Source organism: Lagopus muta, chromosome 6, assembly GCF_023343835.1.
Source record: "Lagopus muta isolate bLagMut1 chromosome 6, bLagMut1 primary, whole genome shotgun sequence".
NCBI lineage: Eukaryota > Metazoa > Chordata > Aves > Galliformes > Phasianidae > Lagopus > Lagopus muta.
Window position 1 is genome coordinate 38,292,940 of NC_064438.1, and position 24,469 is coordinate 38,317,408.

General features: G+C 48.2%; 1 protein-coding gene across 1 annotated transcript; it reads right to left on the reverse strand.

Moving 5' to 3' along the window:
* Window positions 1-1,433: 1,433 nt before the first annotated feature.
* Window positions 1,434-23,087, reverse strand: TGFB3 (transforming growth factor beta 3). Its single transcript, XM_048950224.1, has 7 exons — window positions 22,658-23,087; window positions 17,231-17,394; window positions 15,755-15,884; window positions 14,131-14,238; window positions 13,147-13,318; window positions 12,509-12,662; window positions 1,434-10,214 (listed from the first exon to the last, which is right to left on the reverse strand). The coding sequence occupies exons 1-7, from the start codon at window positions 23,007-23,009 to the stop codon at window positions 10,056-10,058; spliced, it is 1,239 nt and encodes a 412-aa protein (XP_048806181.1). The 5' UTR covers window positions 23,010-23,087; the 3' UTR covers window positions 1,434-10,055.
* Between the last annotated feature and the right edge of the window lie 1,382 nt (window positions 23,088-24,469).

A 24,469-nucleotide genomic window follows, 5' to 3' on the forward strand; every position in this document is an offset into this window, starting at 1 on the left:
AACAGCATTCTGTAATTGATAATTCTGGCAAATTTGTGCTTATTATGAAAGTAGATTAATTTTTTTTGTCAGTTTTTGTCAGTTTTTGCCAGTCTCCTACCCACTGATTTTCAGCTAACGTACTCAGTTATAGCCAGCATGTTTTCTGAGCTTCTTTGCACTACATGTTAAACGTAGTCAACTACACATCTGTAACTGTGATGACTTAGTAAAAATGTATGAGACATCTTGTCTCTAAGATTTTTGAAATGTCCTGAGAAATGCATGTTGCAGTAGGAGACCTTCCTTTGGAAGGGACTGGTTTGGTCAGTTTTAGGAGCTGTGAAGTCTTACATCCCTTGTTCTTGAATTTTTTTTCTTCTGTTTCTAACAAATAAAAAATCCAGAGATATCGAGACTTGTCCTTTATTTTGAGACAAACGCTTAGATTTTGAACTCCTCTTCAGCCTCTGGATATGTCAGGGCAGCCAGAGCATCACAGGAAATGTCAGTGTTACTTTGTGCATCTGCTGATCCCAGCTCTGAGTGCTACTGCTGTTACCTGAGGAGCACGTGCAGTAATACAGCAGAGAGTCAGGAACAGATCCTGCAGTTCTAGCCTCTTACTTTCTCTACTTCCATGTGACCTTCAGCCTTGAGTCCTTCTGTGTGTTTGTGCATGCTGGGTGCTGTGGGCCAAACGTAACGTCCTTAATTTGTCTCTTTGCAGGTCTGCTATTTCCATGTCTGTCAAAAACCTCTTAAAGTGCTTCAGTTAAGAAATTCAGTAGAGTGGCATGAAACTGTTTTTTTAGCATCTTGGAGTGAGTGCATTTTCCAGAAAATGTTTTCTTGTACAAGAAAGGAAAGGAGAATGGTGAAGCATTTTGGATTTATAGTAGTTGAACATGAGGGGAGTACAATTATATGTATACTCCTCACATGGAGCTTACTTTGTCTCTCTTTGCTTTTATGACATTAACTTTCCTATGCTCACCAATGAGTTTCATTGAAAGTGCTCTTGTTTACTATTAGAAAATTGCCAGTACAAAGCCCACAGTAATCATTCAGCAACTTGTTCAGTGGTGAGACCAGTTGATGTTACCAGGGGATCCTCTTCTCTCCTACTTGGTGATGTTTGCATCACTTCTAAGTGAAGGAGTCTGTTTTATGACAAACGGTCTTTCTTGTTTGTTTTGAACAGGTGCACGCCAGAGTCCTGAAGGGTGAGGTAATACAGAGTTTATGCAGACATTTTGTGCTGTGTTCAGGTGATGAGCACACTACAGCATTAAGAGAGAGATGTGAGATTCCTTCCAAGAAACATCTGACTTAAGGTTTGCTTAATTAAGCTTCCAAGGACTTTTTCCCTTTCATTCCTACATTTGCTTTCCATTGGAATCCTGGGCTTTGAACCCGTATGGGTTATTTGGTGCTATTTAAATAGTTGGATTAAAAAAAAATTTTTTTTTTTTTGCAGTATCTGGCTGATTGATCCTGTTCATACAGTTTCCTTTGGGCACACGCTATTCCTGTGTGAATCTGGCATGTGTTTTTCCAAAAAGAAATTTCTGAGCTTTATATAAACGTGGGACTTGACCTATTTTTCTTCGTTCTAGAACCTCATGTTTCTAGAGCTAAAACAATTCTTGCTTATGCTAAACATCAAAAGGATCTAATTTCTACAGAATGGGGTCTGCCAGACAGTCCTGGAGATTGGTTATAACAAGAACACAAAACTTAGTGTTCATAGTTTTATTAATGCAGAAAATCTTAAACTGGAAAGAAGATGAGTAAGGAGAAATGTAAGGGAGAAGGTGAAAAGGAAATCATTGTTCCAGTTTTGAATCAAATGGAACTAGCAGATAACACATTCAAAGCAGAGGGGAAGATAAAAGCTGCTTTCTTTCACAGTATTTAATTTACCTGTGGAACTTCTTGTCACAAGGTAGTTGGAGACAAAAGCATGCTTGTGGTTTGAAAAGGCAAGTACACAAATTCATGGAAAATAAATCTATTAAGGTATATTAAATATAACCAAAAAACAAGCAGAAAGTTTCTAAGCCTTTTCAGGTGATTGTTTAGGGGAAGTCTCATGATGGGTTTTTCCAATTCTTAGCTTGTCTGTCAGGTATAAGCTGCTGACTACTTGTCACAAAGAAGAGGTAGGCCATAGGCAGTCTTGTAGTCTGGCTTTGTATGAGTGTTTCATTTGGTCAGTTGCAGTGCAGCCTGCTGGAGCAGCCAAAGTAAAGCTGCCTTTCATGACAGTGGCATGTTCCACCCGAATTCACTGGTGTTGGTGGTGTTGGGTTCTCTAAGGAAAGTCTTAATTGCTGACATTTACCAAGATTGTCCGCACCTCCACCTGGACAAGCTCTGTATATGCTGCAGAGGCTTTCAAAACATTGAAGCTTTTACAAGTGCGTAAGATCCACCTCTAGACCAACCAATCACTTGTGATTTTAGAGCAAAGTGGCTTGTAGTTTGGAAGTCATCCATAATGTGATGTGTGAATGGTTATTCACTTAAATATGAAAAAGAAAGTTACTTATCACTAACAGAAGCTCTTACATTATCTTGTACATGCACACATTTGCTTCTTGCCATCTTTGTCTTCTAAAATGCCTAAGTGCAGAGAACCTTCAGGGTGAATGTGCACAACCACAGCACACCTTAAACAATTACAGTACTTGGTAGCTTTTCTTCTGACTTTAGAACCCAACTGCCCTTTCCAGAAAATGGGATCAAGTTTCTGTGCTGCTTTAGAGATGAGTAGTTAAGAAACAGAAGCAGGTCGTCTCCAAACTTACTGGATTCTGTGCAGTTTCACCACGAAGGACAAACTCCCCTGAACAAAAGGTGACAAATGAGGCACCATGAGGAGTCTGCTCTGTCTGTTACCTTACCAAAAAAGGATTTTATTGGCCTTCATTGAAAATGAGTTTTCACTTCTGTTTCCAATTTAAAGGAAAGAATCACTGATGACTGTGGACACCCTGGTGTGAAGTCTTTACCAGTGGTATTCAGTGAATCATAATCATTCCCTAGGGAAAATAGTATACTTAACAGGGCCTCTTCTCTAAAAGTCCGTGCCTACAGTGCACACAATGAACTTGAGAAATTTTACATTCTTTACAAAGGGATTGCTTCTTATCTGACCTCTTAGTTTAAAAAAAAAAGTCTTAAGGAACAAATCTGATGCAATTATTAAGAATTTCAGGGAAGTTCACAATCTATTTTCGTCGTCTGTTTGGGACAGCTGCAGGTGGTGTCATCTCTAAAAGGAATTTCAGCATTGTATGTGGCTTTTGCCTATGTGTTGTGAGCACTACCGTGTTAAAATTCATGAGACAATCTTTGAAAAGTTCCTTTACTGCCAAGTCCAAATGTTTAGCTGTCACTGCTTTGTCATTCCACTGTAGAGAAAAATTACCTTTTTGTTCTATTGAAGAAGAAAAATTAGAAGGGATTTGTCCCCACTACTTCTATTCATTAGTACTAAAGGTTCTCTTCGTATTTTTTAAGAGTTTTTGCCTTATTTATGTGACCTTCTGAAAATTGCGTGCTGTATCAGATATGTCTGGTACATCTGTGATGTCGGTGTCATTCTTCATGGTATGCACTTGGACAACTGTACATCTACTGGGAGGGCAAATGAGACTGTAGCCATCTCATTAGTGTCACTAATTACAGTTCTTACACTTGCAGTTGCATGATTCTTTCCCCGTTTAAATCAGGGATGTTTTCCCTCTGGAAATGATGTTATTTCCACCATTTCTAATTCTAGAAATTCAATGTGGAATACATTTTGTCTGTGATATCAGCTGGGAATTTTTTTTCTTGTTCACAGATGTTTTTTTCTTGTTCACTCATGTCTCCATATGTCTGCTGAAAGTTCTTCTTGAAAAATAGCTAAAAATAAAGATTGGTGACTCTTCCTGCCAAGCTGTGGCTCTGCAAGTGTTCTTAGGTCTTGTGAATGACTTGGGCAAATGCAAGTGATGTTGATTAAAAAAAAAAGGACAACGTAAGGAATATAGGCAGCACGTTGTAGCTGTTGCAAAGCTATGCTTTCCTGAGGTTTTATTGACATCTCCTTTATTTTGTTTCTCGCTGTTCTGTTTGTTTACTGTTCTTCAGATTAGCACAATAGAATGCTTGGCATAGTGGTATCCAAATGAGATCTTCAGATCCTGAAGTATAGTTAGAGATATCTGTAGAAAGCATCTTTTGATGGAGAAGATTCAAATGGTGTCACTCAAAGCAGCTTGTTGCAAGCTGGACATCTTCCAAAGGCTCTTGTTGCAAGTCAGACTATCTGCTACTGCTTTCTCCAAAAAGTGAAGTTTCTTACAAATACTTCAAAGCAGTGGAGATCTCCTAAGCATGTAGGCCACAGAGTTTCAGCACTTCAAAAGACCATACATTTTTGGTTAAAGAAAAGCCCAGAACATGGTCACCAAGACATTCCCCAGTCATTACACTGCATGCATTGCAGAGATCTTCTAAGTTTCTCCCATGGCTGTACAGCAAATCTTTGCTTTGTTGTGCTTCGTAATGGGGATAATAACCTCAAAAGGAAGAATAAATCCTTCCTGAAGAATGTCAGGAAATCTCTGGTCTGATCTGACTCAGCTTGCTTCGTGCATCAAATAATGAGTGTGCACTGGTCATGGTATATTATTACAATGCCTCATGCTAATTTCTGTGTACGAAGGATGAATGTTTGCATGCAGCTGGTGAAAAATGTCTGAGTGGTGGCAAACTTGGAAAGAAAGTCACCTTCACTTTCTGCAACACGCATAACCCCGATGTGTAATGATTTCTTGCATCAGTCTTTATAGATAGCATGAGGTACCATCCTGCCTAGCCAGTTAAGTGGAATGAGATATAAAGAAAAGTGGAATGAGATATAAAGAGCATCACCCTGCACAAAGACCATTACCCCCTGAATGGAGAAATAAATGTCTGTCTTCAGAAGTTCCTGCTTGCTTGAAAGAGCGGTATTCCTTGGTGTAAATCAACAGTGCCAGCATATACCACAGGGGACAGAGCTTCTGCCTGAAAACTATTCAGCAAGTTTGCAGGAAGTGGGAAGCCAATAACATGTGGGATTTTTTTGCTACAAACCACAGCTTTAAAGTACTTCTATTTTGTACTAGATATAAAGGTCCTTATCCCTAAGTGTATTTTCCATGAAATCATAGTCCAGTACCAGAAGGGGACCAGCTGATGGTTGAATGCCTTCAGACCATCCCTGCCATCTTTCCTATGCAACTTAGTCCTAAGGATGGATGTTCTAAAAGCAGCTGAGTAACTGATGTCTGTAATCTTTGAAATTGGTCCTTCTTGGAAACACACTGTGACATCCAAGGCACTGTGTAAAGCTATTTCTGAAACTACAGGCATAAGCACAACTACGGAATTTCAAGTGCAGTACTGTTTTTCAGAGAGGAGTGAGATTGACAAACATTAATTGGCAATTTTCATTTGCTGTATTTCTCAGTGATGTATCTGTATTCGTTTCTAAGACAATTTGATTCCCAGTAAGTAAAACTGTCTCTTCTGTCTTGACTTGTTGCATGATAAAGGATCTTGCATTTGTACGGGGTATCAGAAGCCTCTATTCAAGAGAGGACTAAAGACACTGGGCTTAGTTGCGTCTCTCTGTCACCTGTGGAGCTGCATGAAGAATGAAAAAAGGCTTAAATGACTTCCCTAGAAATGAAAGAAAACGTTTGTAAAGCAGAGACCTGAGTGTTCAAATGTTCTTTTGCTCAATGCCATAGTAAACTTGTTATTACTTTTATACAGCTCTTGACCAATATATTCTAATGATTTTGAATTTTAAAAAATGTTAATAGATATTTTAAATAATTATAAGGCACTCTATCATTCTATCCACATCACTGCTGTTATTCTAAAACACAATTAATGTAGCTTATAGGCAGCCCAGACAGCTATCTATTTTTCTGCGCTATTGCAAGTCAGTATAGTTTTGCAAGTGGGTAGGTACCATACCTTTGAAAACTGAAAACTGCATTTTCTTGATAGATTTTATTGCTTTCCAATCACATATTAAGAGAAGAAAACTCATTAGTATATACTTGATGCTTTGTATGCTACTAGAAACACAAGCAGAGCAAAAGGAGTCCTTCCTCTTCAACAGACCTGGCTCTTTGAGCTGTGTCCTGCTCACACTGTGATGCTCAACCTGTCCTGCATTGAACCTTGGATCGTATTGAAGACATCTGCCTCATAAGACATCGTAGGCAATGGATCCTCTTCTGCCATGAGGCAGTGGTTTCACTGACGAAGTGATGTGAGCAGGGAGGCCTCCTTTATTTTTGCTCTGGTTAAGGACAGCCTCGTCGTTGGTAAGGAAAGCTTCATAGCAGACTGAACAGTAAACAAAGGGTCTGTTAACAGGGAGAATGGAAATTGTACAACTACAGCAGAAAGAGATGTGAGACATCAGAGGACAGAGCAAAACAGAGCCATGATGTTGCTGGAGAAGTGGACACGTATGTTTGTCTTTTTGTCTTTGCTTTTGGACATGGTCTATCTTGTTTACTATAAGTACTGATGCCTATTGGTTCTGGAAAGGTGAAACACCAAGAAGTATACTCCTGTTCATACAGCAGTAACTGAGATGTTTTACTGCTTTTTTTAAGTGTTCTGAGATAGCTAGAGACCATGCAGCACCACAGACCAGAGAACAAAGATTCATTTAGCCTGCAAAAAGTGCATGATTTGTTGAAATATCAGTGTATGTTCCTGCACTTACAGAAGCAGTGCCCCTTGCAGAGCTCTGTGTTGCACAATAGCCTGCAAAACAAAGTGTTCAAGTTTGGTACTAGACTTCTTGCGTGCTGTAATGGAGTATGCCACAAACAAACAGAACTACACAGATGGTGATTTGATTGTTTGGGTAGGATCTTCCCTATGGCAGTGCAGAATAGTGTTTTTTTCACTCTTTCAAACCATTGATTTTTGTTAAAGAGAGGGAAAGTGCAGTGGGATTGTTTTCATCAGCTTCTGTTTGTTCCTGGGAATAACAAGAGGGAACTGTTGGGAGCTGTATTCATTGTTGGCAGTGAAGAACCCACTTTTTCATTCCCATTGTCTTTGTCAATTTGCCACCAAGTAACAGAGCAGATAGAGAACTCTCTATCTGCTGGTCTTTCTCACACTAGTGTCCTGAAATGTTTTAGTAAGCCTGGGCCCAGGAGTGGATTCAATCTCTTATTAACCCCATGTGGGTGGTATAGTTTATTGCTAAATTATAGCTGAAACGACCCTAAGAAAGCTATTTTAACTGTAAGAAAATGAACGTGGAGCCTGTCTTACAAATCTAATTCTAAAATGCAGATAGGAAACTGCACTTGATAGGAAACTTTCCAGTCTGGGGAGAGGAGTAACTGAAGGGAGTGTTTGACTCGGGAAGAACCATGAGGTTACCTGAATCCTAACTGGTTGAACACCCCAGGAATCCTCTGTCCTGCTTTCCCTTCCATTTTGCCTTCTTTCCAAGCAGTTCAGCACGGCCTGCTTCCTCTGCCGCCCCTCCCTGCCACTGAGCAGCAGTGAACAAAACTAGCAACGCAGGCTCACCTCGAGGGGCCTGCCAGGGTTAATCTGTGGGAGGTTCTGGCACGCTCCAAGTGCCACGTATGACTGTGAAGCTCGTGTTCTTGCTCAGCTCTTTGCAGCTCCCCCTTCTTGTGCTTTTTTCCCCTCAATAGCGAGAAAGCTCTTCAGTTGGATATGCAGCCGAGCCAGCACAGGGCTCACGAGGAACAATGACCAAAGAACAGACTGTAGCTTGTAAACCAAAACCTCCCCAAGGGCTGCTGCTGCTAAAAGGAGATTAGAGAGAATTTCTGTGCCAACTGGCATCTGGATTTCCCTCCCCTCCCCAGGGCAGCCACTAAATTTCTGGACTGTCTATCAGCATGGTAGTGAAGTTGCAGTGCATTTACCTGCTCCCTTCCTTGGCAGGCATGGGCATGGAGAGCTGCACAGCAATAAATTAGTGCTGCAGGGCTGATCAGAGCAGTAATTTTCATCATTACACCAAGAAGACAGGTCAAGGAGCCCCAGGGAGATGAAAGGGATAAAGCTGAGCACTGGGGAGTGCCTCTCTCAGAGCATGTGTGCCCCAGCCAAAATGTCATGCAGCCTGGCAGGCTCCCTCTGCTGACCCACCCTTGCTGATCTTGCCAGCTGGTGATGGAGGAGGAGTTTTTTTTAATGGATGTGCTGAGATGTTTGTGATTACATGTTATGGCAGCATTGTGGCAAGGTGTATGGAAGCAGCTACTGAAGTGCAGGACCAGGAGCTGCATTCCAAGCTGACCATGCAGAGCCCTGGCCACAAGCAATTAAGTTGTTCCATGTCGTGACATTCAACTGCTGGGGACCAGGAAGTGGGAAGGGACAGGGAGGAATTTCTGTGGTCTTTAGAACATTAAGTAGTTGTGGTTGAAGGAGAGGCAGCCTGTGTCTCATCTGACATGCAAGCAAGTACTAGAGGCTTGTAATTTTTGGAGTATCTGTGGCTGAAAAAAGCACACTTTTTAAAAAACAGTATGTTGATTACTTGCCAGGGCCACATCTGTGAACATTTTATAAGTGTATGAAATGTTCATGGTAAATGTGAGGAGGCTGGCCTTTGTGTACAAGTCTGTACTGGCAGAACTTATATATTCCAATGAATGTATGATTTTTGTCAGCTGTGACAACTGCAATGCCCTGATTATTTAAACAGTACTCTTGGAAATGTTTTATATTTGAGGGGTGCTTTATATAAATCTATCAAAATCAGATGTGAGAGGTGACATGTCTGTCAGAGGGACCAGAGGAGGACAGGGCACATACACAGCAGACACTGTTTGAAGGTACAAAGGAATTTCCATTCTGAGCTCTCTGGCTGACCTAAATTCTGCCCATTTCCTTGAAGAGATACTCAGGAAAAGGGAAAGATTTTAAAGTGACCAAGTATGCCACAGTAGTAGCAGTTTAAAAACAAAAAAACATCTAACCCTTCAACAGCATCCCTGTAGGGGGAGGAAAGGTGGTGGGGAAGAAAAAAACAACCATCTCCCCCCCCAAATATTTATTTTTTACAATGTTTTTGAGATTAATAGTTTTTCTTTTTTAAGTCTTGGCAGGTGAGGCCTGGGCCACGTTGAGATCACAAACCACAACAGACAAAAGGTCCTCAGGGTGTTATCAGATCATGAGTGAATGGCTCCAAAATCCAGGTGCCCCCCAGATAATGCTCTTGCCCTGACCCAGAAGCCATCTTTCAGAAACTCCAGAAAAGGAAAAGAGCTGAATAGAGACATCAGTCCTCCTTAAAATGGGCTCAGCACCTTCTCTGCTTGCCTTTGCCCACCTCAGCAGGCTGAATGGGGGCCTTGCAGTTTGCTTTTGGAAACCAATAGCCACAGTCTGCCAACTGAAGTTACAGGTCTGGCAGAAACACAACTGTAGATACAGGCCTCCTGGATCACAGTTCTGAGGAACGCAAGTCTATGTGTATCTCTGAGCATCTCTTCTCTGAGCAGCTTCTCGGTGCATTTTCTTTCTCTAAAGAAAATTCCAGGATTTTCTCCTGCAGGAGGGAAAACCTTCATAATTCTTCAGGCCACTGGGGAGGGCAGAGGTCCCAAGGGGGCTACAGCAAGAAGGGGAAACACTGCTTCATTTCCAATCCCTCCTTTTAACTGCTCTTTCTCATCCCTCGCCTTCCCAGTTCAACTATCCCAGCATTCAAATACACAGCAGTTCCTTCACTCTGTCTTTCTCTTCCGCATCAACTGTCCAGTCATTTTGGAGTGTGGCCTTTGTGTCGTCAAAGTAATTCCCAGAGGGAACGCGACACTGGCAACAAGACCGAGAAATGTTCCAGAAGAGATTCCCAAGGACTGCCAGACCCAAAGCCACAGGGTTTAGCACTCGGCCCTCTGCATGCATAGTCTCTGACCTCCAGTTCCTTTTGTGCTAGCCTTGGAGCAGAATGGATGCTGACAGTTTCTCTCTAGGCTTTGGCCAGCCCAGGGTGCCTTTCAGCTGCACTTGCAGGATTTCACCACCATGTTGGAGAGCTGCTCCACTTTGGGTGTCCTCCCGACATAGTACAAGATCGTCAGTGGCTCCAGGTCCTGTGGGACGCAGCAGGGTGAAGCAGATGCCTCAGGGTTCAGCGTGTTGTACAAGCCCAGCACCTGTGGAAACAAATTTAAACGTGGTGACAAAGTCAGGAGTCCATTTAAGAGAACAAGAAGGTACTGCAAGCAAACAGGTCTCTAGGTATTTGGATTGTGCTAATCAGGGGCATTTCCCTGATGTGACTGCTATTCTTATCACGTCCTGATCAGAGCCTGCTCCTGCCCAGGCCTGATCCAGAGCCTTTTTCTTTTTAATGGTAGCAATGTAGACTGGCTGATGCCTAAGGGTGGAAGAAGTACAAGTAGTTCACTTGCTTAATCTCTAATTTGGTACAGCGGACAGTGCCACTTCTGCTTATAAGTCAGGGTGTAACCAGCCTGAGGTTGTGTTGTCTTTGGTTCTATTACCAAACCAGAACAAAGAAAATCAATGCTGCTTATTTCAACCAACATCTCTAGATAGCGCTGGATGGATGCCCGTCCTCTCGAGTAGCCGCAGTTCCCTCCCAGCTTTGAACTGTCTGATGCTTTCTTTCTCCACTTCATCCTCCAAGTCATTACACTGTAATGCTGGAGCCAGGACAGTGTCCTGTGGGACCACACTGGCTTCATTCTCCCAGCTGGCCCCAAACCACAGACAACTGTACACTCCAGCCATGTAACCGCCATGAAAGAGCTGCCATGTGTCTTCCCAGAGCTGGCTGCTCTTCAGTGGTAAGCAACATCTTGAATTGTGAGGCTAGCACACAATCCTACCTGCACTACTGTTGGCTCATAGCACCTGTCTGGGTTAAATTACAGCATCCTGCATGTTGTCTGTTAACTGTTTTACAGGAGGGTGAGAGGTGCTAAGGAGACATTCTGTTCTATCATGCAGATCCGTGTAATTCCAGTCATTCTGGTAGAAGCCCTGTGGGATACTGAGCAAAGGCACAGGCTGTGTCACATGGGTGCCATGTGCACTGGGGCTGCTGTATTCAACAGAGACAGTGGGTTAAAGAGACTGGTGAGAAATCTGCTTTTCACTGTGTTTTTCCTAGGTGGTGCTGGCAAGCTGTCAGCAGCTCTACTGTTCTGAAGCTTGCTGGGATCACTCAGCTGACTTTACCACTTGATTTCCCTTCTTGCTCAGTAAGAGAGTATCAGGAACTGTATTAAAATCTCACTCACGCTGATTCAGTTCAGTATCTGTTAGAGTTCCTCAGATCCAACTGATGCATGTTACCTCTTCTAAGCTATTCATTCACCTGTCCTGTCTCGTGCTTCTCACCCAGCACCTGTCCATTCCTTCGTACCCTTAGATCTGCTCCCACCAATAGCAGTCTTTTAGCTTCAGCAAGCTTTGCTGCTGTGCAGATTCTTTAAGCTGCCAAGAAAATGTTAGCGTCTTTTCTGTGGTATCATCTCTACCCAATCAACTATTCTTCAGCTGATCTGCTTCTTCCAGAGTTTTTTCTAATGAAACCTGAAGCTAATTTGCAGCGAGCTGTTGCCATGTCTAGCTTGCTCTTTTTCCCTTCTGCAGACAGTAGCTTAGGATTCTTCTCTGGCTTTTCTTGCTTAGGAATTAACTTTCCGCTCATTAGCCTGTGTTTTCCTCTTGGTTCTTCTTCCATGGCCATAGTTTGCTATTGCTTTTGGGTTTTTTTTTGTTGTTTTTGGGGTTTTTTTTGCTCTAGACAGTAGCGAAGCTCAGGTGGTATTCTTCCCTAAGACTGCCCAAGGTACTCATGTTAAACAGAAGTTATGTATAAGTTACCTGAAAATATTTCTTTTCTGCCAGTTTTACTCATTAATTTCACAGCCCAGTGGATTCCTCCCTGTCTGGTGGGATTTATACAGCTGAAAATAATGCTGGTGCAGAAAGCTTGCTGCATAGCCATGTTCACTTGGACATGGCTCCCCTTCCCTTGTGGGCTACAGCTGCCTGTGTGATAGTAGGCAGCAGGTGTGTGCCATAGCTCAGCAGTTTTGCACAACCTGTGTGTACAAAATTCCTCTGCCAAATGAAAACTAGAGGAAAAATTATGCAGAATAAAACCATCAGAGTTGATGTTTGATCTGAACAACAAAAACTGGCCACTACCAAATAAGTATCCTAAGTCCTGCCGTTTCCCCATCTCATACAAGAGACAGCATCCTCCTCCTCAGCTGGAAGCATGGACTCAGTATTGACTCCATAGGAAGACCGTTTCTCCCTGCTGAACTACTCAGACTCTTTCCTGCAGTTTCCTTGTAGTTCTTTGCAGGCATTGATCTAAACTGCTTCTGCTACTTTGAAGAGACCAAATGCCATCAGACTGAGGGAGGAAAGAGGTGACAGGGCCACAAGGATAACATGCTGGATGTACCGTGCTGTGAGTGGTGTCTGCACTGCGGAGGTACGGACATGGGCCCGAACAGAAGTTTGCAAAGTAGCCTTTAGGCTCGTGGACCCATTTCCAGCCCAGATCCTGTCGGAAGTCAATGTAAAGAGGACGCACGCAGCAGTTCTCCTCCAGGTTCCTGAAACACAGAATGGACACAAAATGAATCTAAAAGGGATCTTTTACGTGCTTGCATGAATCAGCTTCCAGAGCAAAAGGACCAGAACCAGTGTTGCCCAGTGGGATATGGTGTTGACCTGCACTGGGTGCACAGCAGTGGCAGAGCTTGCCAGAAGCCAGCAGGCCAGCAGCCTGGCACTGCCTGCACATGCTGCCAGGCAGTTCAGCCACTGGCCTGGTCTCTGCCCAGGCTATGCTCATGAGGCTGATCACAAGCCTCCCTCTACCCAGAAACTTGGCCAAAAGTGACTGCTGGGCCAGCCAGCATCCCCTTCTTGGAGGCTGCAAGGAGCACGAGCTGAGCTGTGTTGCTCACGTGGCCCCTGCAGTACCATGGTGACCTGCAGCCCCCTTGGCAGGCACTGCCTTGCCATGGCGTGAAGTCTCACCACACTTTCCCATCTCAGGCATGGGACCCAGCTGCTGGCAGGATTCTCACTTACCGGAAGCAGTAGTTGGTATCCAGGGCCCGCTTCTTTCTCTGGCCTCCCAGTGTTGGGCTCTCCAGGCGATGTGGGGGTAACATCATCAAGATGAGGTGGGGATTATGCAAGTCTTTCTGCTTCTTCAGGCGCCCCAAGTCCCCACGGCCATAGTCATCTTCACTGTCAATGCCTTCAGACAGAAACAGAATCCACAAAGAGGACATCAATATGGAAGTGAGGAACGCGACAAGACTTTTCAGTACACTTAACACCCTCTGCCTGCCCTGAACCAGGGCAAAAGAGACTCATGCACCACGTGTACTCACTCTGGGACTTCTTCCCCCCTAGGGGTACTCTTTGCTCCTGGTGAATCTAACTGCTGCAGGGCTGAAATAGAGGCCTGTGGGCCACCTGTTTTACCATTTGCAAACTGCTGGTGGGGCCATTAATCCATCCCACTCGCTCCTGGCTTCAGTCCCAGGACAGGCAAGAAGATGAATGGTTTAAAGAAGATGTCAGATCATTGGCACTCTGCAGAACAGCCTCAGAAATCGAGCCTGTGGGGGCCAGTGGCTGCAGCCCAGGGCTGCAAGCCAGGAGGTTCCTACGTCTTAGGCCAGCCAAGCCACTGACTCTCTAGGCCACCTCACACAGGATGCCTGACTTCCTTGTGTTTCAGTCACCCTAACTGGAAAGCAGAGCCTCTGTGGAAATCTGAGAATCCATCAAGCTGAACTTCCCAGAGAGACACTGAAATACGAAATTATTCCTTTTCCAGAAACACACACAAACCCCACCCAGACTGCACTTTTCTCTCACTTGTAACCGAGGTTTGAAGTGGGTGTACTCGTAAGATCAACATGCAAACCCAGCAGTGTGTATGCTTTAAGCCAAATGTTATGAGGGGTAAAATCCTCAAATATGCAAAGGAAGACCTCTTCATTTTTCCAGACACTCGTGGCTTTCCCTCCAGTAGCCTCCCCAAGCCCAGCTCTTTATCACCTTTGAATTTGATCTCCAAGACCTCATGTAAATTCTCCAAGATGTCCCCATTGGGCTGAAAAGTATGGCAAGGGCAGTGTATGCTGATTTCCAGGCCAAGGTTGGACTCTGCAAAAAAGGAGAGGACTCTGAAAAATCATATTCCTCAGGTGGAACAGCTACAGTGAATCTCCACAGAGGGCGCGTGCTGTGCTGTGGCCCACAGACCAGGGATCAGTCTCACAGTGAAGGTTCCTCGCTTTGGGAAACAGGAGCTGACTTAGAAAGGACTTAGAAAGGGAAGCAGAATCTTGTGGCTTCACTTGTGCCAAAAGCCATGCATACTCTTGCTAAAGGGACCTTCCAGGGCAGGTGAGAAAGGTGCTTCTGGTTACATTTTTTAGGCTATTCAGCATCCAAAAGCACTTGTGAGCTTTGAAGAGTTCCACTAGAAAGTAACTATTTTGCAAAGTTGGCCTGTGTTGTGTATCTGTACTGAATCAAATTTGCCGCCCTCAGTACCTGTCTACTATCTGGCTTCTGGTTAGTGTCTGGAGGAGAGATCTGAAAGTGAGTGAGTTGGATATGGACAAGTAATTTCACTGGAAGCATTTTTCTCAGCAGCTGCAGCCTCCTGTTTTGTTGAACTGCTAGTGGTCTCACTCGCAGACTTTCCAGAGGCAAATCTATTTTCATAATAACTTCCTGGACCCATCACGCTGTGTGGGCCTGACCCACGGAACATACAGCTCTTATGAAAGCTCCTTTCCTATGTTGTGTCATGAATTAAAACATCTGGCTCCCTGGGGCACTGACAAGGTGCCTAGCACCTTTTTTCCTAAGCACCATATCTGATGTCTGTCAGCTAGCTTGTGCCTGCCCAGAGCTCACCACAGTTCCAGCACTGAACTCCAACCATCAGGACACAACTGGGGTTGCTTTGAAAAGGAGGAGCCTACGGGCTCACAGCTTACCCTTCCAGGGAGCGGCTGCTTGCCAGAGCCTGCATTCCAGTTTTCAGTGGCACCTAACTTCTATCTGTGAGGCCAACGCAGCGGTGAGTCATGGTGCCTATGCTCCAGCTGTGAATGGGGTCTGTGTTCTTGCAGGGAGCTGCCCTGTAACTATCTGTTGGGCTGCCCAGCGGTGGCAGAGGTATGTTCTGTCTAGGTGTGTCAGCCTCTGGTATTTCCTCACCTTTATACCTGCCAAGCTGTAAACAGCTAAAGAAATCAAGATCCTTGCTGGTTTTTCCTAATAAATTTTCTCTATCCCATAAGAAAATTAAACCAGAGCAATCCTCATTTTCTATGTGTTACAAGCGATAGATTAGACCAGCAGACAGATTCCCCTGCACTTAGAATCAAAGAACCAAAAGAAGACCCAGCGTCTCTCACCGAGAACAATTTCCTCCTCCAGAGAATGAGGTCTTATTCTGACTCAGCCCCCAGAGTTACAAAGTGGGTACTCCAGAACAGAGCTAGGAAGGGAGCAAATGTTACACAGAGGCAGCTCTCCAGAGGAAGGCTTTTTCTCAACCTAAATGAAGCTGCCTCCTGTTTGGTGCTCCTGAGAAGATGCTCCTGACAACACCGATCCACGCTTCTATGGATGCCATCACACCCAGTCCAGCTGTGACCCCTACCTCTGTGCAGAAGCCACTCACGCACGGTCTCGGTGACATCAAAGGACAGCCATTCAGGGGAGCCCCGCGTCTGCACATTCCTGCCACTGAGGTAGCGCTGCTTTGCTATGTGCTCATCCGGCCGCAGGATCTGCGATAGAAGGAGCAGTAGAGAGTGAGCCAGTCTGTGCACAAGGAAGGAACAGCTCTGTGTCCTTCTTTTTCCACAGCTTGCTACAAACAAATTTGGAAGGTGAGTCCCAGCACGTGGAACACCAGGAATACCCTGGCACATTAGAGGGACATGCTTCACAACCAACCTATTTCTCCAGCCTGCACTTCTGGGCCCCAAGCAGCTCACCTCTCCTAGTTCGTCCTTGTTTCAGGGTGCACATCAGAAGCACAAATATACGGTGATAGATCTAACGGGTGGTTTTGTTTCTGTATTCACATGTGCAGTGTGGGTCTGACTTACAGAGTAAAACAGCAGTGGGTAAATGAGCATCTAGCCATGGGTCCCTTGTCCAGCAAGTCTCTCGAATCCTACGAAGTGGTATTTTCATGTGTTCTCTATACTTCAACATCAATCAAAGCACACCAGGATGGATCAAGTTTGGAGAACTCACTCCCTGCTCTGACATCCCATTTCCAGACAGACACCAGCAGCCTGTGCAAAGTGCTCCTTGCTGCAGGACTCCAGGTTCATCCCACACAGCCTATGGAGAAGCTTTGGGGTTGTCTGTTAGCAATTGTTATCATCTGTTAGCTGGAGAACTGGTCTGCCTTTTAAAGATGAATTCCAAGAGGACCTTAAGAGCTAACAGCTAAAGGGCAATTTTAGCTGCATTGTTACTGCACAGCAGACAGACAGCAGCCTGTGGGAATATGCTGCTTGGATGCTGAACTACCCTATTAGCTGTGTGATCCAGCATGGCCAGAGACCACTTCCAAACTTGAACCAGACCTTATCTTGCCAGCGGGCACCAAGAGTTCAAACCAAACTCCAGATGAGCACCTGCACTAGAGGTGCCAGCAACCGTCCCCAAAGAACTGCTGATGAAAGGAACACTGAAAGCAAGCATTTCTTCTCCAGTAAGTCTGTGAAAGTCAGAGAGCTCCACCCATTGGATTAGCACCAACTGTACTGTACTGCAACACTCAGAGGAACAACTCTGCCAAGGGACTTAGGCAGAAGTGTCAGGGCTTCTCTGCTGGTGAGGAGATCCTCTTCCAACCCCTTCTCAGTATAGAAAAGAGCCGCATAATTCACAGTACCCACAACAGCTGGACAATGTGAGTGCGGAAAAGGACAGTACCACACTGAGACTGGAAAAAAATGTGTCTGTATCACTGCTTACATGCTGGAAGAAGCCTGGAGCAAAGTATGGGATCTCTTCTCCCTCTTACCTGTGGCCTTGCACCCACAAGCTGGGACAGTCACTATGGAGCCAAGCTGTTCTGGCCTGAGGCAGTGAGGAAGGTGAGGAAGATACTCACCTGGAAGAGCTCAATGCGCTGCTCGCTGCGCTTGGAGCTCGGGTTGGGCACACGTAGCACCCGGAACTCTGCTCGAAACAGGTTGGTGCTGTTCTTCTCTGCTGAGGACACGTTAAACCGGAACACATTGGAGGTGACACCTTTTGGGCAAATGCCCAACTCATCTAGGAGAAAAAAGAGGGAGAGGGTAAGAATTTCAGGCCAGAAGTGACTGAGAAAGAGCTTCCGACTAAACATCTCACCACCTTCAAGTTCAGTTGTCTGGTTAAAGAGACAGCAGGAGGAATTAACTCTAATTTGCTCTATGTTGGAATGTTCTGAAAATCTTCTCACTACTGCCATCATTTCAATGCTACAAGCCAGAGAATCGGTGGAGACCAATCACAGTATTCTTAACTGTCTCTTCCAACTCTACTCATCAAATGTTGATAATGCTTGTAAGTTTCCTGCATTTGTCAATGCAATCCCAACTAACACAAGGGGACAACCTCGTTTGCTCCTCGTGGGGCCCATTCCCAGTAACCATGATGGTATAACTCTGTGCTCATGCTGGAGGAGACATAAAGCCACACAGCAAGTGATCTTATCACAGGAGACAACGTCAAGGTCTGTAATGAAAGCCAGAGAAGTGTCCATGAAGTTTGGTGAGGCGCTAGAGCAGGTTGCCCAGAGATGTGGTGGCTGCCCCATCCCTCGAGACAGTCAAGATCAGGCTGGATGGGCCTCTGAGCAACCTGACTGAGCTGCAGGTGTCCCTGCTCATTGCAGGGAGTTGGACTAGATGGCGTTTAAGGGTCCCTTCCATGTCCAATGATTCTGTCATAATTATGAGATGCAGAAGACATCTTGGGAGCAGTGACTCTCCAGTGTGTTCTAAAGGAACTAGGTTTTAAGGTCAGTTCTCACTCATGACCTGGAGGAGGAATTCATGGATAGTACTTGATACAGAGTTCTTTGGGGACAGAGGCTGCTGTGAGGACTGCAGAGATCAGACACATGAGGAGGAAATAGCACAGCAAGGCTCTGCCTGGATGTGTGCCTGCTGAGCAGAAAAATCCACTTCACAGATGCCCCAAAAGAGTACAGGTACAAGATTTCCTCAAGAGAAAATGAGTATCTCTTCATTGGGACTGCTTTGGTTCCATGGAAGAAGCAGTGATCCCTGCTGCTCCTCTCCTTCTGACCTCTCTTAGATGTCAAGGCTGTAGCATCATTCAGGCTTTAAGGCTTCCTGCAGGCAAGGCACAGCAACTCCTGCTCTACACCCACGTGCAGATCTGTTTGGAGTCCTGCAGAGCCTCTCATATGACCTCTGGCTGTTATCCAAGGCAACACCAGGCTCTTGTATCAGCTGATATTTGTGGGGCTTTTTTTTTTTTATTATTATTTTTTCTTTTTTAATTAAAAGCAAAACAATAAAACCATACACATAAAAATCACTTTTTCTAAGCCACAGTTCCAGCCTGTGACAAACAGGCTAGAAGACCTGGCAACCTTGAAACTGTATTCCTAGAGTTGGGCCCTGTCTTCAAAGCACCCATATCCCACAGAGACAAGTTCTGAAGATGGGCTGGTGGAACAGTGTCTGAGAACATAGGCTCATCTCCCATGCCAAATTCTGCTTTGAGCAACAGTGATTCACTTCTGGGGCCATCTTGATGAAGCTGAAGGTCTTCCTTTTATGCTACACCTGGCTTTAGCAAGCAGGAGCCTGCCAGTTCACAAATGTGTGTTCTTAGGGACCTAAAGTTTTACTCAATAAGCTAAGGACCAGATGCTCGCATTGAAATTTGTTTTGAGGCTTTTTGCCATACCTACTATTGAATGGAACAGCTTTTCCACCTGTGAACATCTCTGCCTGCTGTTAAAGACTGAGATTTTTGCAGCCCCAGGAGACCAGATCCATTGCAGCAAAGAGCTGGCACATTCAGCCTGAGAGCCCTACAGCACAGAGAGCACTGAGCCGGGAGAGGACACCCGCTATGGGGACTCCACCACTGACCGGTTTGTGCCACAGATAAGCACAGACCAGCAAGCTCTGATCTCATTATGTGCCCGAGGGCATCTTTCTAGCTGAAGTCTAACACTGCTAATGTTCTGTTAGACCTAGGTGGATACTGTGTTTTAATACCCCCTTAAGCTGTTTTGTAATGCTTGCCCTATTAATAGCGCTGTTAACAGCCTGCCCTTCCATTTCTGAGCCGACCGCCTGTCTGTGAGGGGGTGTTCCACCACTCCTCACAAGTGCCTCCACATTAGACCAGTGGCCAGCCTAGCCCCCAGTCCATTTACAACGTTGATACTTCATCTGATAATCGATTTAGAGACTGTAAATCTGGTCCAAATCTGGTCCTACAGCGCAGTGCAGATGAGAAACAAAATCGTTTATTGTTTGTCAGCTTCTTAAATTTTTTGGCTCAGTGAGGCAGCCATGCTAATAAGAGATGAATGGCCATCTTCTGTATTCTCTTGCTATCACTGCAATGCCTCCTACCTACTTCTAATGGTGTTTTGGAGACCTTCCTAGTGGGAACCTAAGAGCTGTCTTTCCTTTCCTAACATAGCAGGTTCATGTTGCCTTCATGCCCTGGGAACAAGCCCCCTGTGATGGGGGAGATGGAGCTGTTGTTTCATTCTGACCACTGCAAGGTTGGAGCCTGCTTCTCACAGCCAGATGTCCAGAATACAGGTCTCACTCCAGAACAATTCTGCTTTTTGAGCAAAATCCTTAAGTTAAGAGGTCAGAGGTGTGCACAGTTAAGTGATGTTTTCAGGGAACTCATTCCAGTCCCCGCTCAGGGCACATTAATCACACCAGGATCTGGAATTGCCCAGATACCAGCAAAGAACAAAGCCTAGAAGAAATATTCCTGCAAGCTCCTCCAATCTGCAACACTCAGTGTCTGTAATAAGGCCAAGAGAAGGAAATCGGTGCCACCCATGTACCTACAGCAGTCTGCCTGACATGACAGGCTCTATCTTCACAATCAGACCCTGCTATGACTATGGAATCTAGCCAATTGCTGAGCTGCTGATAGAACAGATAATGGGACCAGCAGGACCTTGTAGTGGAGGATAAGACACAAGGAGCATGTTCTCTGGGAACTCCCCTGTTCCAATCACTGCTTTCAGGGAGGTGCAGGTTCTCCACATGCCACCAATCCCACATGGCTGCTGATCCTGGCATGCCTTGTGACAGCTGACTGCTGTCTGCTTGGAGTTTGATGTCAGGGAAGGGCTGGCTGGCTGCAGGCCGGTATCACCTCACTGTGCCACACCACTGCTACCAAAAAGTGCTTAATGTCAAAGCTGTGTAACTCAGGAGGAAAAACAGATCCTTCTGGATCTTTGCAGGCAGCAGCTTTGGACAGAAAACACGCTTGGCCCAAAGACCCACAGCTTTAATCGTCTCCTCTCTCATGCTGGCTTGGGAGATGGCACAGTTTTCTTCCGGAAGGTGCGTAAAGCCACTTGCAGAACCGCTGCAGGAGCTTCCCATGCTTGAATCCAATCCCCATCAGTTTTAGGAGCTCCCTGAAGTGAGTGTGAACTACTCTCAGGAAACGTTCCTTGTAAATCAGTGTGTTCCACAAGCATGGCAGGAAGACGATTCCCTGAACCAACCAGCAGTCCAGACTGGGGACAGAGACAGGCTCCTGGAAGTCCTTCCTTCCTAGAAGGCCTGGGCTCTCCCTGCTGCTATTTTTGCTCCTCAGCTTTCCTCACTGTTGGGCCTTAGGTTTTGGAGAAATACAAGTTCTCTGAGCCAACAAACTGCTTGACTAATACTCTGGAGCTAGAACAATTTGTGCATGCGCGCACATTTCGAACTCATCTCTATCATCCTCAGTTCCCTCAATGGAGCCATCCTCCTCTTCCCCCCAGAGGAGCCTGGCTTTGGCTCCAGCTGCTCTGAGATCACCACCTGGCACAGTGACAGAGCCATGGGAAAGTTGAACATCAGCCACTTTTGAAGACACGGGGCCAAACGCAGCCATGGTGCATGTGATGAAACTCCCTAGGTTTGAAGAGGAGTCTCTCAACACCACGGCCTGCGTGGGGCTGGCCTCTGTGACCAATCCACACGCCCCCTCTTCTCTGGGCAGAGGGGCTGCATAGAATGCAGTGTCAGCACAACACGGGCTCATTGCTCAGCACCTTGCTGTGGCACCACAGAGAGGCCGGGGCAGGCTCATCATTTCCATAGGCACAGTGAGGTTATCCTACATGTCATGGACAGTGGCTGAGCCCACGGCAGTTTCCTCACAGCGATCTCACCCGCAGCACCCACTGCTGCCCCAAGCTCTTCTCACACCCCATCTCATTGTCCCTCTCCACTGCCTCAGTGCTCCTCACAGACATCTTCCTTCTTCTTCCCCCTCCTTCACCCAAACCCATTCTGTATTCATGACCCACCACCGTGCTTTCCAGTTTCGTCCTTCAGAGCTCACACCGCATCAGTGTCATTTTGCACACATATATTTATAGAATTTCACAACATTCTGGTGAGTCAAAAATGTTGAAATATGGGAAAGCCATGAATACTCTGTGCATTTTCTGTGTCTTGAGTCTGAGCGCCTCCTGAACTGAGAGCTAATCATATAACCATATGGAGTGTAGTCTGCTAGAGATTAAGTGAAATTTGTTGCATTACCACATCGCAGCTCTGTTTCCAGCTCATCATATGTCAAGATTAACATAAACCTAGCAGAGAAGCTGCATTCTGGGGCTGCCTGCACCAAGTCCCAGCTCCACCCCAGGGCTGTCGGCACCGAGATTGCGTCCCCAGCACCGCGCTCCATCACGAGGGGGACACCTGGAAGGTGGTGTGACTGTGCGCCCACCAACATCTTCCCACCCGAAGAGATCCTAAGCCAGACAGAGGGGATTGCCAGTGCCTACATCTGCTCCGCATCTGCGATCTACTTGGGGTTCGTGTCTGCTCGCCCTCTGACTTCGCATCTGCATCCGCTCAGCTCCCGCACCTGAATCTGCTTAGCGCCTGCATCTGGCCCCGCTCAAGTGCACTGCACCTGCTCCACATCTGTCCGTTTCCTCAGCGCCCGCGCTCCTCAGGGCGTCCCAGCGAATCCCAGCTCTGCACCTGCTCGGCACCCCCGCCGCCCGCGATTCCCCCACCGCTACTGGAGCGGCATCCTCCACGCAGGCGCCTTCCCAGAGCCGGCGAGGAGCCGGGCACACCGCGCACCGCCGCTGGGCACGGAGGGCTCCGAAAGGTGGGGCTCGGGCCGCCCGTTCCTCACTCAGCGGAGCCCCGCTCCCTCCGAACCCCGCACGCCGCGCTCAGCCCCAGAGCCGCGCCGCCCCCCTCTCGCAACGCGACGCCGGCGCTCCGGACGCGGGCGCTCGCCGCAGCTCCCCGCTTCCCCCGGCCTCCCCTCCGGGCGCTGCGCGCCTGGCGCTTACTGTGCTCGGGGAGGCCCTGGATCATGTCAAATTTATGGATCTCTTTGGCATAGTACTCGGACTCGGTGTTCTCCTGAGAGCAGCTCTCCTCCTTCTCCTCCTCCATCTCCTCCAGCAGCTCGCGGGTGCTGTTGTAGAGCGCCAGGATCTGGTAGGGCACGTGGGCCGGCCCCACGCTCTCCGGGGGGCTGGTGAGCCGCAGCTTGCTCAGGATCTGCCCCCGGATGGCCTCCACCCGCTTCTTCTTGATGTGCTCGAGGTCCAAGGTGGTGCAGGAGGACAGCGCGAGGCTCACGGTGGCGAAGCTCAGCAGCGAGAGCAGCACCAGAGCCCTTTGCGCGTACATCTTCATGTGCGAGGGGGCGGCGGCGGCGGCGGTGCCCCCGGGGAGAGCCCCCCGGGCGGCGGCGAGCGGCGGGCGCGGGGCCCCGGGCGGTGCTCCGGCGGCAGCCTCCCCAGATCCCGCGGGCTGGGGCTTGGCGCGGAGGCGCATGAACTCACCGCGCCGCGCGCGACTCACGACTTCCAGGAAGAGCTGGCAGCGCTCCGCCGGGGGAAGCGGCCGGCGCCGTGCCTCGCCGCGCCGCGCTCCTTCCCCATGCGCCGCCCCGCGCCCCGCGGAGCCGGGAGCGCCCCGCCGCGCCGCGCCGCCGCGCGTGTCAGCAGCGGGCCGGGCCGCTCCGCCGCCGCGAGGGGAGCGCGGCGCCCGCCCCTCTCGCTGCACCATGCATGCCCCCGCCGCGCCCCGCGCCCTACATCGCCGCGCCGCCCGCGGGCTCCGCCGGCCGAGCGCAGCGCCGCGCCCCGGCCCCGCCTGCACACTGCCCCGCCGCCGCGCTCGCCGCTGAAATTTTATACCTCCCTCCCATGACGTCCCCGGGACGGGGCTCGCGCGGGGGAGGGAGCTCCAAGCCCGGCCTTCGCCCGCGGCGCCGCGCTGATGGCTTCAGCAGGCGCGCGGTGATCGCCGCCCTCCGCCTCCTCCTCCTCCTCCTCCTCCTCCTCCTCCTCCTCCTCCGCCGCCGCCCCCCGCGCGGACGGCGGCGCCGGGCCCCGCGCCTCGGGCTGGGCCCCTCCGACGTGGCCGACGAGGCCTCCGCGGCGGCGGCGCGCGGGCGCCCCCTTCTGGCGGCGGGCGAGCGTGGGGCCGGGCCCTTCGCGGTGGTCCGCCGCTCCGCCCCTTTCCAGAGCGGCGAGATCGCGTTAAAAGCGGCAAAAATACCCCGAATAGTTTCCCGATGCGGTTTCTTTCCGAGAGGAGGAGGGAGGGGCCGGGGACCAGTGGGGCATGCGGCCCCAGAGGCGGTGGTGGGCGCCGCGGGGCCCCGCGCTGGCGACCCGCGGAGGGGCCGGGGCAGCCGCCTCGAGAGCCTGCAGCCCGCAGAAGGGGTTCGGCGGGCGGGATGTCGGCCCCGAGTGCTCACCCGGCCCCGGTCACTGGTTAGGATCACACCCTCAGGTCCCCGTGGTCTCCTCTCCTGGGGCATGGCCCGCTGCTCACTCGCCCCGCCTGGCTTCCAGCCTGCCCGCAGCCTGCGGGCCCTGTGTCCGCTGCTCTTGTTCCACAACCTGTGCTGCCCACTGCCAGGCCCTCCGAGAGCTCAGGTGTGCCCTAAGGATGCTGAAGGGCAGCCCAACGCCCTTGTGGCCAGCGTGGTGCCTGGGGAGATGCTTTTTCAGCACCATGGGTCCTAGTTGGGAGCATGGCTGGTGGGGATCTGCTGCTGCTGGGCTCCCCTGCTCGAGCTGCAGCTGCCAGGTGTGGGAGCCCATAGGGTGGCTGGAAGCATTGCACTCGAGGGGTCATGTATT

Coding starts and splice junctions, on each gene's coding strand:
- TGFB3 (XM_048950224.1), bottom strand. CDS start 23,009: ATGAAGATGTACGCGCAAAGGGCTCTGGTGCTGCTCTCGCTGCTGAGC. Junction 17,395..22,657: donor CCAGGGCCTCCCCGAGCACA/GTAAGCGCCAGG, acceptor TTTTTCTCCTAG/ATGAGTTGGGCATTTGCCCA. Junction 14,239..15,754: donor TGAGTGGCTTCTGCACAGAG/GTAGGGGTCACA, acceptor CCTTTTTTGCAG/AGTCCAACCTTGGCCTGGAA.